At 47.2% G+C, this 18,401-nt stretch overlaps 1 protein-coding gene across 3 annotated transcripts in view; it reads left to right on the forward strand.

Moving 5' to 3' along the window:
• Window positions 1–2,826: 2,826 nt before the first annotated feature.
• USP20 (ubiquitin specific peptidase 20) overlaps window positions 2,827–18,401 on the forward strand; it is a 46,852-nt gene continuing 31,277 nt past the window's right edge. For 2 of the 3 annotated variants that reach the window (XM_015411689.1, XM_015411703.1), the window contains exons 1-11: window positions 2,827–2,902; window positions 4,118–4,215; window positions 5,409–5,462; window positions 5,713–5,775; window positions 7,889–8,020; window positions 8,184–8,280; window positions 8,426–8,495; window positions 9,625–9,738; window positions 10,587–10,665; window positions 16,568–17,000; window positions 18,015–18,152. In XM_015411689.1, the coding sequence (XP_015267175.1) occupies window positions 4,135–4,215; window positions 5,409–5,462; window positions 5,713–5,775; window positions 7,889–8,020; window positions 8,184–8,280; window positions 8,426–8,495; window positions 9,625–9,738; window positions 10,587–10,665; window positions 16,568–17,000; window positions 18,015–18,152 (1,261 nt within the window). In that variant the 5' untranslated portion in view covers window positions 2,827–2,902; window positions 4,118–4,134. Of the gene's footprint in view, window positions 2,903–3,257; window positions 3,267–4,117; window positions 4,216–5,408; window positions 5,463–5,712; window positions 5,776–7,888; window positions 8,021–8,183; window positions 8,281–8,425; window positions 8,496–9,624; window positions 9,739–10,586; window positions 10,666–16,567; window positions 17,001–18,014; window positions 18,153–18,401 lie in introns of those variants that run through there. The other variant, XM_015411697.1, reaches the window with a different exon arrangement.

Here is an 18,401-nt window from a genome sequence, read left to right on the forward strand (position 1 = left end):
ACAGATGCCGGGCGGGTTTTACCAGCACGATCAAACGGGCACATCTGGCAAGCGTCGCGCACCCATAGCTAACCCGACCCGTCCAGTCAAAGATCTGAAGTTAAAAGGTACCTGTGAAAATCCACTATCAAAAGCTTGTGACAAGCCGCAGACGGACCTCCTCCATCTGATAGCTCCAGCGCGCTCTTCTCGCTGCATTGAAGCGTGCCAGAAACACGCACCGCCAGAAGCAACCCCGGTCCGCCGCCACAGCATCGGATCAGGTAGTGGCGGATTAAATTGCGGCAGCACAAATAGCCACGCCTCCCCCCTGCGTTATCTGGCCCGTGTGACCGGGGCCAAAATGTGGTAAAACTCCCCACCACCAAGCATAACTGTGCCTCCAAAGAAGTTAGTAGCCCACAAAAGTCTACTCACCTGCCTGTCCATGTATACAGTTTTGTGGCCTAAAAGAGAACCAGTTTGTGTCCCCCCCCCTCTTTTTTTTGGTTATGAGTCAACCATTCTTCCTTGCCAAGTGCTGACTAGATGGAGTGGCTGTGGCTAAGCCTGCTGGCTGGAAAGAATGCTGAAATTCTGTTTGGTACCAGTTTGTCGGCCTGCAGAATTGTACACTTTGCATGGCTGGTGGTGTTCCCACCCCTTCAGTTTGCAAATCTATTTTATGTCTCGATCAGTAAGAGTTAGATGTCACATCAGTTTTTCTCTCTATCTTGCGTTAAACATCTTGAGGCATGACTGGTAGCAGGGCACCCTAGAAGCATACTAGCTGTTTTGAGTTGGTTAACTCTGTCTAACATATGACCCAGCTCTGGGTGAAATTGAGAGACTTAAAATGGTGCATTTATGCACATGTGCAAGAATATTGGACTTTCATCAATTCCCACTGTGCAGCAAAGATTTGTGCAAAGGAAATCCTAACTGTGTGCTTGGAATACCTTGGTTAGCGGCGTCCCTGCAGATCCTCTGTGGATTTTCTGCAAGCACAGGGTTGCAAAACTAACTCCTCTGGCCTTTCTGCATGAATTGTCTACTGTAGCAAGCTATTTTGAACTTTAAATATTCAGCACGTACCTAAGGCCTTGTGGCGAAACGGGGACCCACCCTCAGCCCTGGGGAACCGAGGTGCCGTCCTGGGGCTTGCAAGCCCCCGTTTTGTCCTTCCCACCCTACCTGGTGAGGCTATTCCTCTTCGTTCCGGCTGCCACCACTCACTGAATTAAGTCACCGCCTTCCTTGAGGGACAGTGAGACCCCTCTGGCTAAATTTCCCACCTTGGGAAGTGGTTATCTCAATGTTTGGGCGCCCCCTGGAGGGTTGGCAACCCACCAGTTTTAGGCCCGTTTAAGTCCCCCCGGCCTCCCTTTGCCCCTGGTAACGTGTAGAGCGGGGGAGTCTAGGTGGTTAAGGCACACCAGGCTTTTTAAACTCAACAAAGGAAGATTTATTGAACTATATACATTTTTGGGCATAGAATATAAACTCAGGCACTTCCACACAACCTGGGCACACAAAACAAACAGAATCAAAACGCAAGTCTTCTGTCCCTGCCACACACCCTCTCTACTTCGGTAGTGGATTGCGGCCTCAGGCCAGGATTTGCGTTTTCCTCTCCGGTTGTGGAGAGAAACTCCAGCCCTTCTCCCCCACACTGGCCACCAGCCCTGCCACCCTCCTGGCTCTCCACCATGGTCAATAGTGGCCTGGATTGCCCTCAGAGTCTCTGGTGACAGGAGCCCCACCTGCGCTCTTCCTTGAGCCTGCCCAGGTCCACGCTGAAGACCAGGCTGAGACTGACTTTTTTCCTCAGGAGCCAAACAGTCACTCTCTCCCTGGCCCCACCCCTTGGCTCTGTCCCTCTTTTCCCGCTCTTTCCCCCCAAGGGATGCTGGGAAGTGTAGGCAGGGAGGTATGGCAGCTCCATTGTTCCCTATGGAGTACCCCCACACACACATAAGGAACTATCCGTTTTAAGGCCTGGCAGCCATTTCGTCACAGGCCTACTCAACTTTGAGTAAGAATGACCGCCAGGTGAGCAGATGGTGAAGTGTTTATATTTTGGATATGAATGGGCTGTTCTTTCTCTCCTCCCCAGGGTTCCTGGTAGGACATGGTGTAGTGATATAAGTTTGCTTGGGCAAGAGTACTTAATTGGGAGTTGATACTCAGCCTTGACAATAAGGACACACATTTCATAATTCTCATCCCAACCTCCCCTAAGCAATTGAGAACTGAGTCCAGATGTCAGCTTGCTGCTATAAAGGGGGGGGGGGGATTGTTCACTCCTTGGAATGTACTTTCGGTTTCTTGGTTGCCCCAGTGAGGTTTCTTGGTTGCCTCAGTGATGCTCGCTCTCTTATCTGTATGTTTTCTGTGCTTGGCCTTTAATGCTTCACTATACCACCTTCTCTGGGAAAGTGGGGACGTTACATTCTGGCGGGACCCTCCCCTCCCCTCATTGGTTCTGAGCTACCCAGTGACACCCCCCCCTTTGAATACTGTATATCTCTTCACCCCGCACTTTATGCTTCAGTCTTAACACAGTTCCTGAAGTAGAGATGTTCTGCCGATACTGATCAATAAACTTTCCTTCTGAAGAAGCAAATTGTTGGTTGTGATTGTTGCATGAGTCTGACACCAAACGACTCTGGGTAATATTCTGAGATGTGTATTACTGGAGGAGGTGATCACCTACGGATTTTCCAGAGCCAAGTTCCTCCATGATCAGAAACCCTCCAGTGTGGCTGATACCAGCTGGTACCCACAGAGTTCTCACTTTGTAAATGAGAATTAACCCGTTGGTTTTGGCAGGTTCTTCCTGGGTGTGCAACAATGCAGACTGAGTCGCAGGAGCGTGGATTCTGAGCCTCTTTGAAAGAGTATCTTCCACTTTCTCATCAAGGTAAGATCCCAGTTGCACCTGTTAAATCCAAACTGGGCTTAGTGTGGGGTGAGTAGCTGTGATGTGACATTAAAAATCCTTGTATGCTTATACAGTTAGCACGCTCCCCAAATCTGAATAGTCAATGTTATAACACTTTAGTAGGGTTTCTCGAGAATGGTAAAATTCCCTCCTTCCTGGAGGTTTGGAGTTTGTTATTTTGCAGGAGGATAAAGGAGCATCTGCTTTGGTGCCATTTTTAGAAGATAAATGAAGGCTTAATCCTCTCTCTTTTATTACAGAAATGCAGAAATACAACAATATGACTGTAGGACGCAAATATAAAATAAACAATTTGAACATCCAAGTGACCTTCTGAGAAAGAGTAAAAGGAGGGGGGACCTCTTTAAATTATATACAATTTAATACTTCCTTGTTAACACTTCTAATGAAAGTGTTTTGTTTCCAGCATTTTATAAAAGTCCAGCACTGAATAAACAGATTTTTGCAAGAAGTCTTGTTTTGTTGCAGAAATCTTGGCCATTAACATGTCTCAATTTACCTGCCCAAATTATTATCTTTGGAAGCATGTTCTGTTTTTAATTCTGTGTACTGATTATTCTATCCATAGTTACCAAAGCAGTGTCAATTACCGCTGAATTTTCTAAAGCCTCATCCTCTCTTAATAAAGTTGACAGGCTTTGTTCTCTTACTTTGTGTGTCTGACTGCTTCTGTTTTAATCACTCTTGCTTGTTGTATTTTTTTGTTTCTTTGTTTTAATTGTTTCCAACTCTTTGCATAAAAATTAAACTGTCTTGAGAGCGGTTGGCTGAAAGGTGGCCATCAAAAAATGGGGGCTTGCAGCAAAATGTGGTGGGCTCTTCTGACCATCCCTTCATGTCACTCCCACAGGGTAGGTTCCATATGGAACTGGATTCCCTAGCTTGGGGGCTTTTAAGAGACACTTGAAATAACCAGCCATGCATTTGACTGCAAGCCTCTAACTGATAATTTAGGGGCTACTTTTCTATTTTAAAATGGCACACATGTGAACAGGAAAAACCAGGAATTTAAAATAGAAAACTCTCATGCAAAAGAATCTCCAAGTCAGCACAGCCTGTACCTAAAGCAGCAAGTCAAGCTAGTTTTGTTCATCCACGCTTCTTCTTTTAGACATGCACTGACCAAGCTAGACTTGAAACTAAACCAGTGTCTTCTGATGTCTTTCCACGTAGGTGCACCCAGGTACAAAATGGTTGACCCAAGAGACATTTGTCCTCACCTGGATTCCATAGGGGAGGTCACCAAGGAAGACCTGCTCCTCAAGTCAAAGGTAAACAAAGATTTGCAATGAGAGAGACCATTTCTCTGTTACAATGCTTAATTGAACTGGGAGACACTCCAGCCCACTTCCTCTTTTTTAGCCCGATCTCACCAGATTTTGGCTGCTAAGCAGGGCTGGTCCTGGTTGGTACTTGGATGGGAGACCACCAAGGAAGCCCAGGGTCTCAATGCAGAGGCAGGCAGTGGCAAAACACCTCTAAATGTCTCTTGCCTTGAAAACCCTCCGGGGTTGCCATAAGTCGGCTACGACTCGACGGCACTTTCCACTGCCACCACCACACACCTGCTGTTCATTGGACCATGTGCGCTCTGGCCTCTGCTTCCCTGGAGTGCTGGCAGCCAGGGCAAGAAACGTAGAAGAAGATTCTCCCATGTGCAATATCTTGATGGTACTACTGGCCTACCTTTCAGGGCCATTGTGGGGATTCCTAGGATAACATGAAGCATTTTGTACACTGAAAGCTCTCGGGTTTGCACAAGAAGAAGAAAAGTCAGTTAAGCCGGCATAAGTCTCAGGTGGCATTATTTATTTATATATTTAAAACACTTATATGCTGCTTTTCTGACAGGCGCTCAGTTATATGTGCCATTAAACCTCCGATGCTTATTCCTAAGAGGAAAAGTTGAGTGACTTTAGGAATAATCATCTTTTTCTGAGGATTGCCTGTCAGGACTAACTGTGCCAAGGCATGTGTTTACACTGGCTAGATTGAAGGTGCCACCATCGGCACTTTTGACAGGGAGATACAGAAACTTTCCATCTAATTGTGGATCTTGTCCTTGCTCTGCTAACCTGATTGAAACATTGGTTCATGTGTTTTTCCATTGTAGATTTTATGCACGGGTGCACTTAGATTTACCGGAAGGTGTGTTGGTTGATTAAAAAAAACTGTTCTCAGCAGATAAGACCAAAGAACTACTGTATCTGTGGCTAAGTTTCTGTTGTCTACAATGAACGAGTAGGCTGAGTTAATGTCCTGTGTATGATCTACTTGGATTCTAACCCTTGAACTGTTTGATATATCAGGATAAATGATGCATGCTGAGATTTTACATAGGTTTTATAATAGTGTTATAATAGTGTTTTTTCTGCTTTTAATGGCCTGTGGGCCATAAAAAGGACAGATTGACTGAGGATAAAGGTTGCTTGAGATTTGTTCCTTTCTTCCCTTGCCAACCCAGGGGACGTGCCAGTCTTGCGGCGCTGGGGGACCAAACTTGTGGGCCTGCCTTCAGGTAAAAACAACCCCCCACCACACACACACACACACACCCTTTGCTTTAAAAGATGCATGTCTGTACTTAAGTTCTTCTCATTTTCAAACCAGGCCCATAGTAAAGTGCGGAACCGCACTGGGCGAAACTTTCTTCCTCTCCGGTGTGAAATCATCACTACCTTGTGGGAATGTCCGTCACATGTAGCTTCTCTTTGCCCTTTGTTGTTTTCTCCTGCTGCTTCTATACAGCGTCTCTGCTCTGTCTCTAGGTTGGTTGTCCTTACGTTGGTTGCGGGGAATCCTTTGCTGATCACAGCACCCTTCATGCACAGGTGAGAGTTCTTTGTCACAAGGCGTAGGTGTGTGCGAAGGATGGGATGGGAGCGCAGTGGTCAAGCACCTGCTGGCATGCAGAAGGTCCCAAGTGCTCCGTCTCTGGTTAAAGACTCTCATGACACAGATGTTGGGGGAAGACCTTTCTGTGCCTGAAACCCTCAAGAGCTGCTGCAAGTCAGAGGAGATAATAATGAGCTAGACGAACTGATGGTCTGACTCAGTGAAGGCAACTTCATATATTCCCATGGCTTCCTGGTGCCTGAACTGCACTTTGAACACTCCTGTCCAAGATTCCTTGAAAACCGATGAGCCCCGCCAAGGGTTTGCAATGATTTCTTGTTCCCTGCTCCTCTGAGGAGCTCAAAGCAGCATTTTAGCTTCAGCACAAACCACAAGATGTAGGTTCGGCCGATTTGCCCAGTGCCAGTCAGAGAACTTCCAAGATGAGGCTTCCCTCCTCTGACCCTAGATCTGACATCTTGCTGGCTTTGTTGCACTATGGAACACAGGATATGGTTTCTAAGACGGGTTGCGGTATCTTTAGCAGAATCAAAAGGATGCCACGTGGCTACATCCCATTTTATTTAATTTTGGCTAGCTTTTCTAGATTTGTGAGCAGGGAGTCAGACTGGAAATGGTGTCGGTGCCTGAATGCTGTAGAATAGGGGTCCTGAGTGTCATGCCCGTGGGCACCATGGCACTCACTGAGACCTTTTCAGGTGCCCGCCAGGTGTCTCTAGGTAGTGGGCCAGACCATGCAGGGCTTTTGCCCAGCAGGGCTTCTGATTGGCCACTGGAGATTTGATTGGCTGCACAGATGTTTTAAAACACTGCTTCAGCAGCAGCAGCTGCCACCACAGCACAAGGATCTGCACTGTGTCCCTGCAGTTAAACTGTGGCAGTCATTTTTGTGGCTGGCCCCACCTCCTGCAGCAGGCATTTTGTGGCAGCCATTTTGTTGCTGGGCCCACCGTGCTGTGTCAGAATCCCAAATGTGCCCCCCGCAGGCTCAGAAAGGTCGGGGACCCTTGCTATAGAATGTCTGGAGGGATATCTGGTTTGTTGGACTACTGATGGGGGGGGATATTTTTACTGGGATCTCTTTGTTTAGTCGTGATCCTGTGGCTTCTGTTTCCCCACAAGTGTTGGTCTTCCAGAGCCTAAGCTGAGCCTAGGAGACCATCACTGTAAAAGAACAGCCAGCAAACAAACTCCAAATCATGCAAGATGACAAAACCTGCAAACCCAAAAACTTAATAGCACCCATGAATTCCCAGCATATGTTCCACATGCAGAGCTTGATCACTAAAAAACACTGTGGCCTGTTTGTCTGGCAGCCAGTCTCCAGGGTCTCAGGCCAAGGAAGTCTCCTGGACCTCTGCTCTACGAGATCTTCTCCAGCCTGCAGAGCATGCGCCTTGCCATTGCAATGCAAGTCATCCCATCATCTGGGCACGCAGCTGCTTTTTAGCCGCCCACGTAGCTCAGCGCTTCCATCTCCAGCTGGCAGAAACCCTCCAAGACCTCTCCCCCCCCCCCGCCTCCCCCCCAAGATCCTTGGTACGCCAAAGATTGGAGCAGGGGCCTCCTGCATATAAAACATGCGAAATGCAGCACGGTGTAGCGACTAGGGTGTCGGACTAGGATCTGAGAGGCACCCAGGTTCAAATCCCCACTCTGCCGTGGAAACTTGCTGAGTAGCCTTGAGCCGGTCACACACTCCACCTTATAGGGGTTTAGTGAGAATACAATGGAGGAGAGGAGATGGTGGCGTAAGCCATTTTGGGTCCCCACTGGGGAGGACACTGGGTATAAACGGAGTCAATACATAATAAAAGTATCACTGAGATATAGACCTAGTTTGAATATGTGCCCTAAGTGCTATGGGGGAGTATATAGCAGTTAGGGCACATATTCAAACTAGGTCCATATCTCAGTGTGTGTGTGTGTGTACACCACACACGCACATGTATATATATGTTTATTTATATATGTATGTATATGTGTATCTGAGTTCATGTGGCTGTAGTCTCTGTAATATTTACAGTATTTACAAATGTGAAGTGCTGTCTCATTGCCTTGTTTTTGTTTTGTTTTTTAATGCACTAGGCCAAAAAACACAATCTGACAGTGAACTTGACGACGTTCCGGGTGTGGTGCTATGCATGTGAGAAGGAGGTGTTCTTGGACCAGCGGCTGGCAGCCCACACTCCAGCCCCCCAATCAAAGTTATCGGACCAGGTACATGCATTCGCTGGCATGCTCGTTAAATCCACTGGCTGTATGCCAGCTATCTGAAGGTCTGGCTCTGTTTTCTCTGTATAGTTTTAACCTTGTTGCAAAGAGGACTTGCTACTGATTTTTTTTGCCCCTTTCCCCCCTTCTCCCCCATCTTCATGTCCAGGATTCTCCTCCACTTGTTCATCCTCTGAAAGCTGTTCCAATCGCAGTGGCCGATGAAGGGGAGTCAGAATCGGAAGATGATGATCTCAAACCAAGAGGTGAGCCCACGTGGGATTTGAAATTTGGCAGAGACATCGTCCTTTTCCCCTTGAAGGAAGAAAAAGGCAGACATGCTGAAACGGAGAGGAGGATGAGCTGTCGAGCTCAGTATTTTCTCCCTTTGTTTTTTGCTTCCTTCTCCAGGCCTTACCGGGATGAAAAACCTTGGGAACTCCTGTTACATGAATGCTGCGCTTCAAGCCCTCTCTAACTGGTAGGCGACAGAGATGCTCCAGGAAGTAAATCCCCTCCTCCCGTGGGTGCACGTAGCTCAAGGAACCAGGAGTGAGCTCACAGTCCTAAGCGGGGCATTGGCTCTCTCCATCTGCTCAGCTGCCACCAGCCTCCTGCCTGAGGAGAACGAGCATACTCAAGGGGAAAGGGGCCTCTGGCCTCTCCTTCTTCTTGCAGGGTCACTTGGTGTGTGCGGACAGAGAGTTCCTGAGGCTTATCAGGAAGTGGTAACGGAAGGCTCCTCTTTTTAAGATAGCACAGGATGCTTCTGGCCTGACTCTCTGGCTAAACTTTGTGCTGCTCCTCTTTTGTGCAGCCCCAGCGGGTGAGCCTGGTTCTCTAGGAACCACGACAGCCCCCAGTTCTTGCATCGGGGTTCAGCAAGCGGCAGCCTTCAGGCCAGAATCTGGTTGCTTCCCCGGGTTCAGCCAGAACGCCGAACCAGTCAATGGTAGAAACGCTGGGTAGATGGGCAAAAAATCTGCAACTGCCTGTACCCCTGGCCTTCTCCGTTGTGGCTCGCAGCTTGTGGAACGGCCTAGCCGTGGAGGTCAGGAAAGCCCCCTCTCTCCTAGCCTTCCACAAACTCTGCAAAACTGAACGATTCAAGAGGGCTTTTCCGTGCAGGGAACAGGGTTGCGCTGCATAAAATGGTTTTCCAGACTTGTTTGGATAAGTAGTTGGGGAGCGTGGTCTGCACTGCGGTGCATAGCCAATTGTAAGCAGGCTCCTAAGTGATTTCTGTGCTGCTTAATGTGTCATGTGAATACTTCTGCTCGGCTTCAAGCCTTCCTGGTGGTTCCAGACTTCTACGGTCCTAATACATTTGTTTATTGACTCTCCCATTTGTCGATTCTACTGACTCGCTATACGCAATCTGTCTTGAGTCCCTGTGAGAAAGGCAAACTTTAAATAATGTAAATGCAAATAAATAATAAAAATACAATGGCCGGAATAGTACTACTGTTTTAAGACGGAGTGGGTGTGCTTAGCTGCACCATCACTTCTCATACTTAGTCTTTCTAAAAGGCCTCCATGTTTTCTTTCGTATATTAAAAAAAAAGGCAATGAAATTCTCAGCTGACACCCTCCTTGTCTTTTCTTCTTAGCCCCCCACTCACACAGTTCTTCCTAGAGTGTGGTGGGCTCGTGCGCACAGACAAGAAACCGGCGCTCTGCAAAAGTTACCAAAAGCTGATTTCTGAAGTGTGGCACAAGAAGCGGTGAGTAGCATTGCCGACCTCCAGGTGGCGGCTGGAGATCTCCCGCTCTTACAGTTGACCTCCAGGCGACAGAGATCAGTTCCCCTGGAGAATAGGGCTGCTTTGGAAGGTGGACTGTGTGCCATTATACCCCATTGAAGTCCCTCCTCTCTGCAACCCCGCCCTGCTCAAGCTCCACCCCCAAAATCTCCAGGTATTTCCCAACCTGGACCTGGCAACCCTCGTGGTGAGGAAACCTGGCAGTGAAAGCAAGGTCAAGAGAGCAGGGTGTGTTTCTGTGTAAAAACAAAACATGGCTTTTTTGTGAAGAAGGTTCTTTTGGAAAAGAGACTCCTCAAGCTTGATAGTCCCCCTTCTTCCAGAAACGTGAAATTACCCACAGTTTAGCCCTAGCATGGAGCAGAATTGAGAGAGAAAGAGCTTTTACTGGACTGTTCCACCGCTGGCTGGGGGGGGGGAACCCTGTATGTGGAAAAATAGCCCATTGTGAGACAGGGTGGAGCAAGTGTATCTGTGTGAATTAACTACAAGAGACGTGCTTGTTGACTGTGAGAGGACTGGAGCGCTTCTACGTTTGATAGTAATCAAACTATCTTAGATTTTTTTTAAAAAAAATACGGTGTCCTCAAGGTAGCTAACATTATTTTAGGAAGACAAGATTTGCCCAGAGGTTTCTGGTCCCCTTGCTGTGGTAGGAAGAAATGCATCCTCCTCCAAGCCTTTATGGGAAAGCAGCACCTCCTTTTATGTGACGTTAGGAAGCTATCCTAGAAACTTGTAGCCAGCGATCTGCGTCCAGAGCTTATGCATAAAGTGGCTTTCATTTTGCATTGGTTTCCTTTCATTAGCCCGAGCTACGTGGTCCCGAGCAGCCTGTCTCATGGTATCAAGCTGGTCAATCCTATGTTTCGCGGCTACGCACAACAGGTGAGTTGACCTGTAAAGAGCATGATGGTTGCCTGGTAGTTTCTGACCCCATTGCTGTGGCAGTCGGAAATGCCAGGCTACAGGATAGCAGCAGCTCCCTTTGAATGTTCCAGGAGGCCAGTTCGGGTCCTGAGGTGCTGATCTGTGAGGAAGTGGCTTGCTACACCTTGTGCTAGTTGAAGCTGCTGATCGGGGTCTGGGTTTGACAGTGCTGTGCCCAGGGGTAATTTCGTAGAAAAAGAGGTGTAGGAGCTTATTAGCATAACTCATTAGCATAACTTATTTCCATATGCCATGCCCCCTGACATCACCGGAAGTGTGTCAGAAGGCAACACCCACCACTCAGGCTCCACTGGACTGTTTTGGATTGCTAGCTATTTTTTTGGGGGGGGGGAACGTGCAGATCTGTCCCTTGCAGAGGAGGGAGAGCTTGTACCTGAATAAAACTTGGTCTTAAAGGTGCCACTGGATTGTTTTGGACCAGGGGGCCGGGGGGGAGCTCTGGAACTTAGCTGGCTGCTTCTTGCTCTGACAGAGGGCTGCTGGGAGCAGGAGGTGGGGCTTGTTGCATGTGCCCACCCCCTGGGCTCTTTACTGCCAGGGCGCTCCTGCAGGAAATGACCCCTGGCTGTGCCCAAGGCATGGCCCTGAGAGCCCCTCCACCCCTTTATTGCTTTTGGGGACAGAAACAACCACCGCAATTCCCAAATGCTGTATTTTAGTTCTGTGCCATGCAATGCTCCCTCTAAGCTGTGGAGTCTTGTGAGTAAAAATTCTACTTTGTGAGCTACTGGCATTAGAGTTGTGAGTAAGCGATTGGGCTACTACATAAAAGTTTGCTCTGGAGCCCTCCTTCCTGAGCTAAGACAAAAATTTGTGTGCCGGAGTCTAGAAAGTATGAGCTAGCTCACACTAACTCAGATTAGAGGGAACACTGGTGCCATGTAAGATTGTCAAAATGTCTTTGTCATGGTTGGGAAACTATAGGGCAGGGGGTTTCCTAGCATGGTGCCTGTGGGTGCCATGGTGCCCGCCAGTACTTCCCTTGGTGTACACCAAGCTTTTCAGAAAGTGGGCAGTGCCATTATAAGGCAGGGCTTGTTATTGGCTGCTCTCATGCAAATGAAAGGGTTTTCCACAGGATGATCAGGAGCACTGGTAAGCATCTGGGCTTTCCTTAGTCTGTGTTTGGTTCCATTCCCCCTTCAGGCTCTCCTTCTTCCCAGGAGGTGGGAAGGAGAGGTATTCCAGTTGGCTCCGCCTCCTGTTGAAGCCATTTCTGGCTTGGCTCCACCTCTTGTGGAAGCCATTTTTTTTGGGGGGCCCCGCAGGGGAATTTTTATTTTTTTGCATTTTCTACACACTACAATTATGGGATGGGGGAAGGGATGCTAATACCCTAACAGTAATACTATGGGTGATGGGTGTAGGAAATCTAATACATAAATCTACTGGATAAGGGAAGGAGTACTATAGTTCTAATCTATTCCATCTACTGGATTTGGGGAATGGGTAAAGACTAATACATGTCACGATCTGAGAAGCTATAGAAATATTGTTTTTAACCTAATATAACACGTTAAGATTTGATTCAATTATTAATACATATTTAGTAGCTTAACGCAATTTCTACCTTTAATACTATTGCCTTAGTTCTAGAGTCTTTTCTTCCTGCGTTTCTTCATTTTCTGGAGTTTCGGAGCAGCCGCTCCTTTCTCTGATTCAGATGATTCTGATGACGTGGAAGTTTGGCTTGTTGAATCCTGTGAGTAAGATTCATCATCATCATCATCATCATCTTCTTCTTCCTCTCCATGCGGTTTTAAGTTCTTTTTTGTGTTAAACACTTGGTCCATAAATTTTTCCACTTTTGGAACAGAATCAATTTTATATTTTTTCCCCTGGGAATTGAAGCTCAGCCCTTCCAGGAATAACCATCTACATGGTATTCCCTTTTTTTTGCAGAGTGAGAGTGAGCATCCTGTAGCGTTTCCTCTGTTTTCTAACTTCGAAAGGGACGTCTTTCAAAATGTTTACTTCTTCATTCTTAATTTTTAAGGGTTTTCCCATTGTTGACTTTAACACCAGTTCTCTGGTAGATCTTTTCGTGAATTTCAGATAGATTTCCCCAGGTAATTTATTTTTCCTTATAAAATCCAGATAAGTCCTATAGGCCACATCCATCTCTTTTATTAAATCTTCTTGTTTGTAATCCATTAATGGGGCCAAGGGAGCCGTCAAAAGTTCTTTTAAGTCCTCATTTTCTCTTCGGGGATCCTATGAAAACATAGACCATACATGGATCTATCCAGCTGAAGCTGTGTTATTTGCATTTTATCAGCGGATCTTTCCTTCTCTGTTTCATCCACTCTTTTATTAATACTCTCAGTCTGTTTTTCCATCTTTTTCAACGTTTTCTCAGTTGCTGAGGTTCTTTGATCCATTTGATTCAGCTGTTTTTGGACATTATCAAGCTTAGTGTTGAGATTAGTCATCTGCTCCATTAGGGTGCAGTGCATTTGCCAGCAGTGCGGAGAAGTCTGTAGTTACTTCCTGATTCTGGGAAGGAGTCGTTGGTATGTTATTTCCGGTCACCAGATTTTTATCCGGCACTCTCCGTCCTCTCCCAGCCACAATATCAACAAGAAGTAAGTTTTCCAAAACAAGGCAAAAGTTATACGATTTAGTCCCGCTTTGTATACCTTAGCAGTTTTTGCATTCGTTTATAACTGCTTATGTGCTTATTTTAGCTCAAAGTCTTTTATTTCCGATTTAAAACTGTTTTTAAAGTTTGCTCAAAGAAAAACAAAGGGTGTGTGTGTTTGAATTCTTCTCCCCAACGCTTCAAACGTAGGCGCTTCCAATTACTACCAAGATTCAGTTCGCTTTTTTCACCTGAGCTTTGCTTAACTCACGATTTGGAGCCTTGGAGATCTTTTGGAAGCATTTTTAGAAGTTTGGTCGCTGGCTCCGGCAGTCGTCTCTGGGCGCCATGCTGGCTCCGCAATGACGGTACTTTTCGGGGAAGAAGGTGAGCCTTAATTCCTTGGCTATCGCCTTGGAAGAGGCTCTCCTCAGCTCCCCAGGCTGGGGGTCTCCTACAAAGACCCCAGGGAGGTCCGGGACGAACTCGGACCCCTCCCGTCTGCCGGGTCTCGGCGCGTCTCCATCAGAGCGAGACAGGACACATCCGAGCAACGAAATGCTTAGACCAGAAATCCTTGTGGAAGCCATTTTTTTGGAGGCGTTCACCACCCCTCTCAAAATGTTCAAACCTGTCCACAGGCTCCAAAAGGTTGGGGACCCCTGCCATAGGGTGTGGATGATTGATCTAAAGCACAACCACCTTTGTGGGGGCTGGCTAAATACTGGAGCTCTAAGGCCTGTCCTGCACCTGGCAGAATGAGTTGGTGAAATGAATCCTGCTACTTAAGACAGGTGTCACTTTTTTGAATGTTCCCTTCTCTGCAAATAGAAAGTGAGCTTGGCATGGAAAGGTCTGAGTTACAATTTTCCCCTCTGACGTGTTTGTGAGAGAGCATTCACAAGCAATGCCTCCTACTCACAGTGTGAATTGGGCGTCTGTTCTGCTGTGTCATTCCGCTGTGTGATCGGCCCAGCTTCAGTTGACAGAGATGTCCAGCTGAGAAGAGGGACCTGTAGGAAGAACTTCTGTGTGACAGGACCTGAGTGAGCACATCTCACAGACAGTGTTCCCTCTCAGCTGAGGTAGTGTGAGCTAGCTAACAGGTTCTTAGCCTCCGGCTCACACATATTTGTCTCAGCTCAGGAAGGATGGCTCCAGAGCACACTAATTTATGCAGGAGCCAAATGGCTTGCTCACAACTTTCATGCCAGTAGCTCACAAAGTAGAATTTTTGCTCACAAGACTCCACAGCTTAGAGGGAGCATTGCTCACAGAGCTTTATTAGTTGTTGTAGATTGTCCAGGCTGTAGATTGTCCAGGCTGTATGGCCGTGGTCTTGGCATTGTAGTACTTGCCGTTTCGCCAGCAGCGGTGACTGGCATCCTCAGAGTTATAACACAGAAAGATGGAGTACTCTCTGTGTCAAGGTGAGAAGAAAAATGGTAGGCAGGTAATTTATATCTACTCAGGAAGGTGGGGTAGGGCTGAGTCATTATCTTGTAGGAGTTTCCCAGGCTGTGACATGCTAATGGAGGAGCTTCTTTTGTTATATGGATTGACTGTTAAAATTCTAATCTTATCTGTAGTGCTATTGTGAGATGTAGAGCATTTTGTGTTTTTCAGGACAGGAAATCATGCCCTATTTATTTTTAAACTCTCTTCTTTCCTGTTGAAATTGTATTTATGTGTATGAATTTCAATGGGTTCCCTGTCTAATCTGACATGGTAATTGGATGTGTTGTCCAGCCTTTCAGGATTCCAGGACACTACTCCTGGAATCCTGAATCCTTCCTGAGTAGATATAATTTACCTGCCTACCATTTTTCTTCTCACATCGACACAGAGAGTACTCCATCTTTCTGTGTTGGTACCTCTGAGGATGCCAGTCAGAGCTGCTGGCGAAATGTCAGGAACTACAATGCCAAGACCACGGCCAGACAGCCCAGATAATCTACAACAGCTAATGAACTCCGTCCGTGAAAACCTTCAACAACATAATCTCATAGAGCTGTTTGCAGGGATCAGATGTCTTGTCTAAGAAGTTCTTTTGATACCCACTGTGGGGGGTCTTGCTGGCCTCCCAGGGAGTTAACTGACAAGGCCTCTTTGATTTCTGCTTCCATTTCTGGCGCTTAGACGTATTCTACCTGCTGGAGACGACGGCTTAGCGTCAGAAATTATTAACACATGGCTTAAAATGGGCAATAAATATGAACAAGGAAATTGACATAGAAACCTGGGAATATTTGTGGAAAAATGCTATTAAGATATCACCCTGTACCAATGTTAGAGAGAATTGTTACAAAATGATGTATAGGTGGTATATGACCCCAAAGAAAATTGCAAATATGAACCAGAATATGTCAAATAAATGTTGGAAATGTAAAAAACATGAGGGCTCATTTTACCATATGTGGTGGACTTGTGAAAAAGCTACACTCTTTTGGACAAAAGTCCACAAAGAAATGCAAAAAATACTTAAGTGCTCTTTCAAGAAAGCGCCTGAAATTCTGCTTTTGGGACTAAAAATGGAAGAAGTTAACTCGACTAAAAGGACTTTATTCTGGTACCTTATTACAACAGCGAGGATGATTTATGCACAATTTTGGAAGACTGAGAAAGTACCAGAAATCGAAGACTGGATACAAAAAGTTCTGTTCATGGCAGAAATGGATAAAATTACAAAGAAGTTGAATAATCAAGAAGACAACGTGTTTTTTCAAGAATGGAATGACTTTAAAATATATCTGGAAAAGAACTGGGATGTAAAACAAAACTTAATATGTTTAGATCAATATTAAGTCAAATGATGTTATCTTGAGGTTGGATGATAACAAATGATGTGTTAATGATATAATGAAATTTGTAAGAAGGGGGAGAAGCATTGCGGGAAGCCACTGGAGGGAGGGGAGGAAGGGAATGAGGTAAACAATGGACTGAATGATTTAATCTTATATGTTATGTTCCTAAGAAAATAAAAATTTGTTTACCAAAAAAAAGAAATTATTAACACATGGCTGATTTCCTGTCTTCTCAAGACTGTCTTCTGGATCATTCAGAACGCTGGCTATGAACTCCGGACTCAGGGGGCCTTGGTCTGGTCTGGTCCGGTCCATCAAGTAAATTATTGCCATCTTTGTGGTAGCAGATTCTAACTGACATCATTGTTGGTGCGAAGGCCAGCCTTGCAGATCAGCATGCCTTTTCCTCCTGGACACCGAGTGACGTTGGTCTCCCCCTCTCTGTTTTCCCCAGGACACACAAGAGTTCCTACGCTGCTTGATGGACCAGCTTCACGAAGAGCTGAAGGAACTGATCGTCGCTGAGACACGGGACTCCGACTCGAGCGACACAGACGACAAGCGGGAGGGCGACCGCAGTCCCTCAGAGGACGAGTTCCTCTCCTGCGACTCGAGCAGCGACCGAGGCGAAGGAGACGGGCAGAGCAAAACCGGAGGCTCACTGGTGGAGGCAGAGCTGTTGATCCAGGATGAGGCTGGAAGGGGGATCTCTGAAAAAGAGAGGCTGAAGGACCGCAAGTTTACGTGTAGCCACCGGCGGAGCAACTCTGAGCAGGTGGACGAGGATGCTGACGTAGATACCTCCATGATGCCCGTGGACGGCAGGGCTTCCCCGGAAACCCTCGCCCCTCCCCCTCCTCGTCCTGCCAGCCCTTCTCGGGCCCCAGGTACAGTTGGAGAGGAAGACGAGGCCCGATCTCTCTGCAGGGGGGGAGGGGCGCTACCAGCTCCCATCAGTTTTAGGCCAAGTTAGCTTCTGTGCCTTCCCCCCTGAACTCCCACAGTCCTGCAAAGGTGATGTGGAGAAAGCTGTACTACTGATTCCCTTGCTTCCCCTCACAGAACTACAGTTCCCAGTGTCCCCTGGGGAAAGATGGTTAAACTAGTTTGGCTCTTTACTGTGCATCTGCTAAGAAGGCTCCACTCTTCTCTTTCTCAGCCCTAGCAGGCATCTCTCTCCATTTCACGCCTGACTGAAATGAATGGGAGCTCAGACCGGGCTGGTATAAAATACTGAGGTGCCCTCCCACCTCGATCGTGAGAGGAGCCCTGCCCGATTAGGCCAAAAGTCCATCTCGATGAGCATCCAGTTTCCAGCAAGGGCCAGCTAGATTGTTCTAGGAAGCCTCCAAGCTGGGCCTATCACGGATGCCTTTGCTTTCTGTTGTTGCCTGGCAGGCAGCTTGCAGCAGCACCCTGCCCCTGAGCACAGGAGCTATATTTAGCTATCATGGTCAGTAGCCATTGACGGGGCCCTCTTTCATGCATTTGTTTGTTGCCCTTGTAAAGCCATCCAAGACAGGGGCCCGCCACCCCCAAGGAGTCCTGTGAGTTAATTTGGTGTCGCATGAAGAAGATTTTCTTTAAATTGTCCTGGATCTGTTGCCAGTCATATTCATGGGGTGACCCAGATTGGTGGGAGACAGCAGAAGACATTTTCTTCCACAGAGTTCATATTTATTTTTGAAACCTCCTGTACCTGTCTCCCTCCCCTCCTCGACTAAAACCTTTTTCTGTCATCCTGGGCAAATCCCAATGAAATGAATGGGAGCTTTTTTGTGCATCAGTATGGTCAGGCTTCAAGCCAAGGAGTTGAATGGCTGATCGAGTTGTTGGTGTCTAGGGAGACAGAGATGGCAGATCAGATGGTGGTTGTAGTCTCCTTTTTCCCCTCCACGCAGAGCCGGACAATGACGCCTACACCCGCTGCTCCTCTCGACCCTGCAGCCCCATTCACCAGGACATGCACTCCAAGCTGTCGAGCAGCCCTCCGCGTTCGAGCCCAGTGAGGCTGGGGCCCTCCTACGTGCTGAAAAAAGGTAAGGCTGGGAAGTCGGGGGCATTCGGAGGTCTGCAGGAAGATGCTTCAACTCACGGATGGTTTCCATCTGTCTCCCTGCTGGGCAGATGTGCGGTGTGAAAGGCATTGTTTTTGCGGGGGGTGGGGGTGGTGTTTCAACTTTTAGTGTGCCGAAGTATCCCTGAGGAGCGTAAAAAAAAAAAGTTCTACGTGTACGGCGTTGGGGCTCTCCAGTCAGGAAATGGGGCAGGAGGGTCGGGGCTGGCCG

The sequence above is a fragment of the Gekko japonicus genome, unplaced genomic scaffold, assembly GCF_001447785.1.
Source record: "Gekko japonicus isolate JY-2015 unplaced genomic scaffold, Gekko_japonicus_V1.1 scaffold463, whole genome shotgun sequence".
Classification (NCBI taxonomy): Eukaryota; Metazoa; Chordata; class Lepidosauria; order Squamata; family Gekkonidae; genus Gekko; species Gekko japonicus.